Genomic DNA, 10,902 nt, shown 5'->3' on the forward strand with positions numbered 1-10,902 from the left:
AACATCCTTTTGGCAGTCTACTAATTTAACTTGTATGCAGAGTACATCATGAGAAACGCTGGGCTGGAGGAAGCCCAAGCTGAAATCAAGATTGCCGGCAGAAATATCAATAACCTCAGATACGCAGATGACACCACTCTAATGGCAGAAAGTGAAGAGGAACTAAAAAGCCTCTTGATGAGAGTGCAAGAGAAGAGTGAAAAAGTTGGCTTAAAGCCCAACATTCAGAAAACGAAGATCATGGCATCTGGTCCCATCACTTCATGGCAAATAGATGGGGAAACAGTGGAAACAGTGGCTGACTTTATTTTTCTGGGCTCCAAAATCACTGCATATGGTGACTGCAGCCATGAAATTAAAAGACGCTTACTCCTTGGAAGGAAAGTTATGACCAACCTAGAAAGCATATTAAAAAGCAGAGACATTACTTTGCCAACAAAAGTCCATCTAGTCAAGGCTATGGTTTTTCCAGTAGTCATGTATGGATGTGAGAGTTGGACTATAAAGAAAGCTGAGTGCATAAGAACTGATGCTTTTGAACTGTGGTGTTGGAGAAGACTCTTGAGAGTCCCTTGGACTGCAAGGAGATCCAACCAGTCCATCCTAAAGGAGATCAGTGCTGGGTGTTCAATGGAGGGACTGATGTTGAAGCTGAAACTCCCAATACTTTGGCCACCTGATGCAAAGAGCTGACTCATTTGAAAAGACCCTGATGCTGGGGAAGATTGAGGGCAGGAGGAGAAGGGGACGACAGAGGATGAGATGGTTGGATGGCATCACCAACCCTATGGACATGAGTTTGGGTGGACTCTGGCAGTTGGTGATGGACAGGGAGGCCTGGCGTATGGTGGTTCACGGGGTCGCAAAGAGTTGGACACGACTGAGCGACTGAACTGAACTGAAACACCACATACACCACAGTTTTTGTAAGCTTTTTGCTTTTTGTTGGTGATTTTTCTGTTTAAAATGGGCCTACGCATAATGCTGAAATGATGTCTAGGGTTCCTAAGCACAAGAAGGCTGTGATGTGCCTTTTGGAGAAGACGTGCATATTAGAAAAGTTTTATTCAGGCATGAGTTATAATGTTGTTGGCAGTGAGTTAAGTTGTAATAAATAATATATAGGAGGTGTCTTTAAATAGAACACGCATAAAACAAGATTACATACTGATTGGTTGATGGAAATGTCATGATCAGAGGCTCTCAGGAACCTAACCCTGTATTTTCCCTAGGAACAATGGTTCAGTATTTGCTAATTCAATGTGTGCAGCAATTCTGTAGAACAGATGATGAGAATCTACTGTGATAATACTGGGACAATGAAGGAATGGAAAAACATGTGTGTCTGGGTATGTACGGGGGGTGGATATGCGTACAACATGCACAGGAACAGAAAGAAAATGAGGACGGGGGATAAAGGGATGCTGAATCCTCATCTTCCATAGAGGGAGAGGACAGACGAGCTCTCAAAGTGAAAAAATGCACATACTGTCACATAAGCCATTTGGCGGAGAAGGCAATGGCACCCCACTCCAGTACTCTTGCCTGGAAAATCCATGGACAGAGGAGCCTGGTAGGCTGTAGTCCATGGGGTCGCTAAGAGTTGGACACGACTGAGCGACTTCACTTTCACTTTTCTCTTTCATGCACTGGAGAAGGAAGTGGCAACCCACTCCAGTATTCTTGCCTGGAGAATCCCAGGGATGGCGGAGCCTGGTGGGCTTCCATCTATGGGGTCGCACAGAGTCGGACACGACTGAAGCAACTTAGCAGCAGCAGCAAGCCATTTGGAGATTCAAACAAGAGGTAAAATCACTCCTGATAGGGAAGAGAAAATGTGGGTCAAGGTTGAGCGGGCAGCTGCCACTTGAGGTAGACGGCTTAGAATCTTTCATCTTGAACCTTGCATGACTTTAATAAACGTAAAAATTTCAAGTGTAAGTGGAGAGAAGAAAGAAAGCATGAGGTGAAGAAAATGATGATGAATGTGTGGCCACTCGTAAGCACCAAGAACAAGAGGTCTGAGACTTCCCCAGCAGTTCAGTGATTAAGACTCTGCGTTCCAAGGCAGGGGGCATGGGTTTGACCCTGGGTTGAGGAACAAAGGTCCCACAAGTCGAGGGGTATGGCCAAGTATTTTTAAAAAAGAACAAAAGGTCTGCATATATTTCTTTTTCAAAATATGTATGTATTTATTTGGCTGCGCCAGATTTTGTTTGCAGCAAGCAGGTTCTTCAGTTGTGGCCTATGAACTCTTAGTTGAAACATGTAGGATCTAGTTCCCTGACCACGGATCAAATCCAGGCCCCCTGCATTGGGAGCATGGAGTCTTAGCCACTTGACCACCAGGGAAGCCCCTATATATTTTGGCAAAGAGACATAAGACACCTCTGAGGAGGGGAACTGCAGAGCTGCAGGCAGTCCAGAGAGGGCAACATTCACTGCAAACCTCTCTCTAACATCTGAATTTTGTACCTGTTATGTATTAATTGCTACAAAAAAATAACTGAAAATGTAAAATGCCAAAAGTTAGCTGTTTATACACTCAACTCCCCGGTCAAATCCTGATATCTTGACCATTCAACTAATAAATAGAGTTGCTCCGATGAGCGTCTTCAATGTTTATTGAGCTGACCTTACAGCCACCCTTCAAAGTAGGGTTCTAAAATCCCCATGTCAGATGGTGGATGAGGTGGGGGCTCAGGGAGGTGAATTAACATACCCAAGGTCACACAACAAGTAGAGGACAGAACAACCCAGACCCAGGCTCCCTGGCACGGTCCCTCTGCTCCTGCTCAAGCTTGCCCCGAAGCTTGAGGGCAACATTCAAGTGTACCATGTGGCAGGCCGAGTGCCCGTGCTGCACACAGCAGGTGCTCAACTCACGTTTTCTTGAAGGAGAGGTGCTGTACAAAGTGTACTCTTACAGACGAAGGAACGGAGACCCAGAGGGTGATATTTCATGGGCTAGCTACTCTGGCTCCAGCCACCAAGCTCCTAACCCCTGAGGTACCCACTGCTGCCTGAAGGCAATCAGTACCAACAAGTCTGAGCACCTACTTTGTGCCCAGCTCTCCTCTAAGAGCTTCCCATGGATGAATTCAATAGGGTACCCCAAAAACCCCATGAAGGGATACTAGTGTTACAGCCATGGGGAGAGGGTTAGCACTAAGGGTCGGAACCATAGGAAACAGCCCCCACAAGGATGCTTCCTGTCCACAGACAACACAGCGAAGAAATGTGAACTGAGGCCACAGGGGCTCGTGCTCACGTTACCCGAACATCCGCAGCCCTCTCTGGAGCACACCCACGGATGGGCAGTGAACTTCAGCGCTGGGCTCCAGCCACATGCCTGGGCCGCCCTGCCTGGCAGCAGCACAAGCCACCCCCACTCTGGGACAAAGAGGCCACTGTCTGCCTTTGGACCCTTCCTGAGACTTCTTCTTGTCCCTCTGTTCCTTTTGCCCCCTCCTGTTTTCCACCCTGAGCTCCAGGGCACCAGGGCAGGAAGAAATAAACAAGGATGAATGTGATCAGATTTCATGATGAAAACAGAGGAGAGCTGGAAGAACTGGGGCAGGGTGCTGAAATATTTTTGAACGTCAGATCTAAAGGCAGCCAGCCTCCACCACTACTCCAGCACAACACAGCAAAGAACAGACTCTAGAGCCCTGCTCCTCCCTGGCTATGCATTTTTAGGCAAATGACCTGCCCTATTTGTGCTTTGGTTCATCAACAATCAAATGGGATTAGTAAGCATTCCTTCCTTACAAGGCTGTGAGAACACTGGAACACTGGTGTGGTGTGGGAGGTGGGTATTATGACAAGCTGCACTAGTTAGCTATGGCTGTGTAACAAATTACACCCAAAGTTACCAACTGGAAATAACAAACACTCATCATCTCACAGTTTCAGGAACTCAGAAGCATCTTAGCTGGGTGGTCTGGCTCTGGCTCTCTTGTAAATCAAGGTGTTGGCTGGGCCTGTGGTCATCTCAAGGTTTCACTGGGGAAGAATTCACTTCCAAGTTCACTCTCCAGAGAGCTGTCTTACTGACTGCCATGTAAGGGACCCACGAAGGAGCACCCCAGGTGGAAGCCACAGTCTTTGATGACCTAATCTCAGAAATAATATCCTATTGCTTCTGCTATATTCTGTTCATCAGAAGTGAATCACTAGCCATGCAATCTATATTTGCCTGTAAAGTCTTTGCCACTTTGGTTAAATACATAAGTATTGTTTCACAGTGTCCTATGACCCTCTGTGACCAAGTGTTTTTAAACCTTTTAATATTTTTTTACCAACTTCCCCAAAATGAAATTCTCAAAGAAGTCTTTTTGACTTCAAACTAACTTTGGGATTTTTTTAGAGGGCCCCTAGCATATTACAAGGAGAAGGCAATGGCACCCCACTCCAGTACTCTTGCCTGGAAAATCCCATGGATGGAGGAGCCTGTAGGCTGCACGCAGTCCATGGGGTAGCTAAGAGTTGGACACGACTGAGCGACTTCACTTTCACTTTTCACTTTCATGTATTGGAGAAGGAAATGGCAACCCACTCCAGTGTTCTTGCCTGGAGAATCCCAGGGACGGGGAACCTGGTGGGCTGCTGTCTATGGGGTCGCACAGAGTCGGACACGACTGAAGCGACTTAGCAGCAGCAGCAGCAGCATATTACAAAAGATTTGTTCTCTCTTCTCATAAAAATATAGATGTTAAACTAATTAGACTTATTTGATATGTTAAATTACATGTGAAGAAGCATTAAGAAGTAAAAATACTAAGTTTTCTTTATATTGTATTTATATAGGTATGTAAGTATTTTTAAAATTATATGATGTTCCTAGAAATATAACATACGTTAGTATCTGGTAATGTTGAGATAAAACATTATAATACATATAATGATATTCTATTTATAATAATAATATAATAGATAATATTATCAGTCATAATTCCAGTCATTGTCTTACAGTGCTATGTATCATAGAAATAACCAAATTTCCCTGTCAACTACACTGTATTGAACTCTAATCAGATCTTTAGCCATGGCATTTTAAGTCTTTTGACATTTACAGACAGTTACTGCTTTACTCTGAGGCTTTTCCTAAAGAGTTACTACAAGAGTGTTCCTTCTTCAGAGAAATTTCTAAAAAGGATTCTGACAAGTACTCTAGGATACAAGTTTACGGTAATTTTCAGATCATAACATCTACTGGGTAAGGATTTATAGAACTCTAAAGAAAAACTAGATTCGTAAAACTGCTAACAAAAGATGAAGATCAAAAACTAATCGCATAGGACTGAATGAACTGATGAAGATTATAATTTTTTATGATTTTTTGTTTAAAATATTGCTGGTTCTTTTATGTTTTGTTTTTCCAGGTTTAAGGAAATCCTCTTATCTTTTCTCTTACAAGCTTTCAGCAATTTGGTAATAAACATTTGTGAACAAAAAAAAAAAGAAGTGAATCACTAGGTCCAGCCCACACTCAAAGCAAAGGGATCATACAAAGGTATGAAGACCAGAAGGTGAGGCCATCTTCCAGGCTGCCTCCTTACAGAAAGTTTGCCAAGCTCTGTGTCGGGGATTCAGAGTGGACTCAGCTCCTACCCTGTGCCAGGGAAGAAAGGCCTGGGCATGGATAGCCCCTGCCCCATGGAGCAGAGCTGGGGCCTAGGCAAGTCCAAGGAAGGAGGCAGGGAAAGGTCCATCAGCCAAAAAATATATCCTGTGCACTTCCTGGGTGCCACCCTGATGGGAAGAGGCCAGGGCCACAGTGGCACAGTCTGTGCCACCCGCCCCCACCAGGCCCACAGTTTAGTCCGAGGGGGAAAAGAGACCCCAAAATTAAAAGGCAAGAAAGCAGACACACAAGATAATTATAAGTGACTGATGCTGCTCGTGGTTACAAGTCAAGTTCTGGAGCCACACTGTCGGGGTTCAAATCTTGCCCCTGGTATCGGCCAGCTGTGTGACCTTGGGCAAGTGACCAAACCATGCTGTGCCTCAATCTGCTCATCTGTAAGATGGGACAAGACAGTACAGACCTCCCAGGGTGGCTGGGAGGACTTGAAGAAGTCATGATTCCCAGGGTGCCTCACACAGAGGGAGCCCTGCGGCAATCTTTGCTATTCTAGAAAACAAGAACGTAGGAGGGTCTACAGAGACACAGGGTCAGGGAGGGCTGTCTGAGGAGGTGACATTTAACCCATGATGAAACTAAAGAGCAAGGGAACCGTGATCTGGGCAAAGGGAACAGCAAGTGCAAAGGCCTTGGGGCTTGAAGAAATAGGAGCGTGTTTAGGAATGGCATAGAGGCCAGTACAGTGGGAAGAGCGACAAAGAAAAGGACAGGAGGTTGGGGACAAGGTCAGAAAGCTCATGTGGTCTAGATTCTTAGAGCAACAAGGAGTCATGGGAGAGTGCTGCCCAGGAAAATTCAGCAAAGGTTCATCTGAGGGAGGCAACATCATAACGCATCAGCAGGTGGGAAAAAAAAAAGAGGGCCCATGGGCTTCCCAGGTGGCTCAGTGCTAAAGAATCCTCCAGACACAGGAGACTCAGGCTTGATCCCTGGGTCAGGAAGATTCCCTGGAGAAGGAAATGGCAACCCACTCCAGTATTCTTGCCTGGAGACTCCCATGGACAGAGGAGCCTGGTGGGCCACAGCCCAGGGGGTCGAAAAGAGTCAGACACCACCGAGCAACAGAGCACGCACACATACATGTTCCAGGCAGAGGAAGCAGCCTGAGCCTGACAAGGCAAGTTGATCTGGGGGCCCTATGGAGACGTGGGGAGTGGCAAGTGGGCAGGCAACAGAATGGCAGAACCCCAAGGACACAGGTGGGGACTGAGTCTTTTCTACTGCAGCAGGTAGAGGTCGTGGGAAATGTGTGAGCAGAGAGCACAGTCTGAGCTGCATGTCAGAAAACCAGGGGCAGGGACCAGGGTATAGAAAGGAAAGGGTGGGTTCTAAAAGGTTCAGAACCAGTCAGTTAGCAGAGGAACTTTTCCCAACTCCACACTACCCCTGTTGCTCACAGAAACTCAGTTTATCTTTACAGTGGGTTAGTCCTCCCATCTTCTCATGGGCACCAAGACTGGCAGACCCATAGCAAGTGTTCACGGACTTCCACATCGAGGCTGTTCCTAAGACTTGCTCCGGTGGAATGCCCAGAAACATTTATGTCACCCCAGAAGGACTCCCAACAGCTTCTCTGAGCAAGGCCCTCAGAGACAGCCCAGAGACCTTCCAAGGATGCCTGCGAACTCTCCCTAGAGATAGTCAGTCACCAGAGACCTCTAAGCAACCTCTCGGCAGGCCTTGAACAACCCCCAAAATCACGCACAGATCTCAAACTCTCAAACAGCATTCTAACTACAGAGAAACCTGTAAATGGCCCTAAAGAGACAAACACCCTCCAAAGACCCTAAAAACCCTTTACACATTCCCCAGGAAGCCCTTTCATCTTTCCCGAGAAAGTTCCCCTGACAGCCCCCTAGGAACCTACCAGAGTCCCTGAAGAGTCCCCAGTCCTCCAGTCACCAAAGCCGCATAGAGACCCTCGCCCCCCTAAAACGCACAGCTTCCCCTCCATCAGTCTCAGCTCTCTGGAAGTCCTACTCGCACTCCTAATACCCCCAAGCTGTCGTCCAGCTCCCTGAAGTCACCCACTCAGTCTCAAGGGCATTGAAACCTACTCATCTCCCTCCAAAGACCCTCAAGTTGTCCCCTGCAGGTGCCCTCAGAGTCCCCAGTCCACTATTTTCCGTCCCAGCACCGCCCTAGCCCCGCCCTCACCCAAACCCCGCCTCCGAGGCTCCAAAACCTCTCTCTCTCCCCTAAGTCTTCACGCCGCCCTTGCAGACCCCCTCTCTTCGCCCCCCATGGACACTCAGCCCGCCCCCGACCCCAGCCCCTGGATCAGGCCCAGACTGCACTCACAAGAGGTCCCGCCTTGCGGTTTTGCAGACGATGCGCAGGAAACGCCAGCCGCCGCCGCCCACGTACACGCCGAGCGCCGCCGCTGTGCTCCAGGTCCACGGCAGTCCGAGCAACCATAACAGCACCAGAGAGGCCACGGAAGCCGAACCTGCACCCGGAGCTCGCATCCTGGGGAGGCGGAGAGCTCTGAGGCCGCGGGCAGCCCGGGCCCCGCCTCAAGACCGACCCAACCCCGCCCCCAGGTCGAGCTCGGCTCCCGCTTTGAGCCAGGCCCCACCCCGATGTCTGGGATTGGACGTGTCTCGGACAGGCTCCGCCCCGTCCCAGACCTCCCTGCTTCAAGCCCGGCCCAGGCTTTTCTGCCAATCATTAGTGTATATCCACGCCCCCGACACAGTCTCTGTTCCGTCAGTCACTGGCGAGCCCCGCCCTATGCCTCGTTTGAGCGGCGGTACCCAGAATCCAAGCTCCACCTTAACGACTTACCCACAAGCCTAGGCTCCACCTTGGCCCCACCACCCTGGTCCCGGGCTTTCCCCTAGGTCCCGCCTCCACCTGCCTCCGCCACTCACTTGGCCCCGCCCCCAGGTTGGGCCTCTGGCCCAGCCCGTAAGCGCCAGGCACTGTTCCAGAGCCCCGCCCGCTCTAGACCAGGTTCGGCCCCTAGGTTAGTCCCATGGCCCCGCCCCACTCTGAATCAGGCCCCGCCCTTGGGCTCAAGCCCCGCCCCCGATCCTGGGCTTAGCCGGTGTTCCCAGGCTTGAGTTCCACCCCGGCTACCGACCCCGCCCTCAGGCTTTGGCAGTCACCACCCCCCGGGCCCACCTAGCACCCTAGGCCCCGCCCCACCTGCCCTCCCAGACAAGCTCTCTTCGGACCTGACTTAGAGACCCCTGCGGCACAGCCGAGGCCCACCCCGTACCGGAGACCAGGACCATAGAGAGGGGTTTCTGGCCAGAGAGACCACTGCCAACGAGACCCGGGGGCTAGAACGCCCTGGCAAGGACGGCTGTTGTCTCCAAGACCAAATTTCGCTAGGCTCCCAGCTCCCCTCCCAGCCTGGTAATTAGAAAACTGTGCGTCACTCAGCCAAGAGGCGTGGCTCCCCGGCGCTCCCGGCCCAAGCCTTAGATGGCAAACTGAATTCTAACCGCCCGGGGACTAAAAAGTCCCAGTTTATACTCAGGGCCTACCTGTACTGGGTTTTGGCCCAGCTTGTTCTAAATCCAATCCCTAACGCCTCTTCGGTTTTAAACACACGTTCCAGGAACCTGAGGAGCCCTAAACTCACAGCCTAGGGGCCCCAGAATATCCAACCCCTGGGTGGTGGTTTAGTCGCTCAGTCGTGTCCGACTCTTTGCGACCCCATGGACTGTAGCCTACCAAGCTCCTCTGTCCATGGGATTCTCCAGGCAAGAACACTGGAGTGGGTTGCCATTTCCTTCTCCAGGGGATCTTCTCGACCTAGGAATGGAACCCAGGCCTCCTGCACTGCAGAAAGATTCTTCACCGACTGAGACTGACCTGTGAGGGAATCCAACCCCCGTCTCAGTCTTAAAGGTATATTCCAGGGACCCGACTAATCCCAAATCCGAATCTCCAAATCTTGTGAGTTTAGTCTCAATAACACCCCAGCTGCCCAGGGAGGATGAAAAAATCCACACACCAGGTCCCCATCCTTCCACAGGAAGCTCCACAGAGTCCTTTATTTGCAACCCTAACCCTAAATGCTCACCTAGAGACCCTGAAGCCCTCCAGCTGATCAGGTGAGGGCTAGTGCTGTCCTCACCGCTCACCACCTTGTTCCCTGGCTGACCTGGAGCCGCTCACGGATCCTCAGGCTTTGGCTGCTCGGTCGTGGGCTCCCAGAAGCTCAGGCAGGAGGCGGACACCGACAGTGAGGCCAAGACAGAGGACCTCCCCTTGGGGCTTCTGGTTCTGCCGTCTCATGGGGCCTGCTGTGATTGCATTGTGCCCATGTGGGCTTCTCCCTTGGAACCCTCTCTCCAAGCTCCCCCTACCTCTGCCCCCCTGCCTATCCCACCCCTGCTTGTTTCTTTCCTGCTTGGCCGACCTTCTCAGCTCTCTCCTTGGGAGGCAGCCAGCGTCTGCTTCCAGCACCATTTAGAGGACAGGACTGGGCAGGCACTCCCCCACACATGCTGCCATTGGGCCCTGCGGGCTGCCTAGGGTGGGTGAAATGGGGACGAGGAGGCAGATCCGGAGCACAGGCCCAGAGCCAGCCACTGGTCCCCGACTTTCTCAGCTAGGGATCAGGAATGCCCAGAAACTATAGCAGCTACTCTTTTCCTTCCAGATAGCGCTATTGTGATCACCCCATTTTACAGGTAAAGAAACTGAGGCTTGACACTGTCGCACTAGCTGGAGTTGAGATTCATTCTTTCACAAATGTGGGCAGAGAGCTTGCTGCCCTTCCTCCCCTTTCAGTCTTCCTTAAACTTCTCCCTCTTCTCCATCTTGCCCTGATTCCCCCCCACCCCCCTCCCCCATTCTCCTTCCCTTCTTCAAGTTTTCTGCCCCCTCCCTTAGCCTTCCTCCACTTCCCGCGTTGTGCACCTTCTCCTCCTCCACCCACTCCTCTTCCCTTTCTCCTCCCATCCTGTGGCCTTCCCTCCTCCCGACTTCTTCCACCTTCTTCTCTCTCCTCTTCCCCCCATCTTTCCAAGTTTACTGAGCCCTGGCTAAATACCAGTAGTACACATGGGACTTCCCTGGTGGTCCAGTGGTTATTAAGATTCTGTGCTTCCACAGGGTTCATCCCTGGTGGAGCAACTTAAGATCCCATATGCCACATAACAATCTCTTCTAACTCCTCCCGTGGCTACTGGAGACACTCTTCTGGGTCTTCAGTCAGCAATCCCCAAGTCCTAACGGCTCTGGAGACCCACCTTTTTCTTGAGATGGTGCCAGTACTCCTCCAGTGGAGGGACCCT

At 50.4% G+C, this 10,902-nt stretch overlaps 1 protein-coding gene across 2 annotated transcripts in view; it reads right to left on the minus strand.

The window, feature by feature from the left end:
- SLC27A1 (solute carrier family 27 member 1) overlaps window positions 1–9,921 on the minus strand; it is a 39,264-nt gene extending 29,343 nt beyond the window's left edge. Inside the window, exons 1-2 of one of the 2 annotated variants that reach the window (XM_059888130.1) lie at window positions 9,684–9,921; window positions 7,949–8,116 (exon numbers count right to left, since the gene is read on the minus strand). In XM_059888130.1, coding sequence (XP_059744113.1) covers window positions 7,949–8,115 — 167 coding nt within the window. In that variant the 5' untranslated portion in view covers window position 8,116; window positions 9,684–9,921. The remainder of the gene's footprint in view (window positions 1–7,948; window positions 8,117–9,683) is intronic. The other variant, NM_001033625.2, reaches the window with a different exon arrangement.
- Between the last annotated feature and the right edge of the window lie 981 nt (window positions 9,922–10,902).

This window comes from Bos taurus, chromosome 7, assembly GCF_002263795.3.
Source record: "Bos taurus isolate L1 Dominette 01449 registration number 42190680 breed Hereford chromosome 7, ARS-UCD2.0, whole genome shotgun sequence".
NCBI classification, from domain to species: domain Eukaryota; kingdom Metazoa; phylum Chordata; class Mammalia; order Artiodactyla; family Bovidae; genus Bos; species Bos taurus.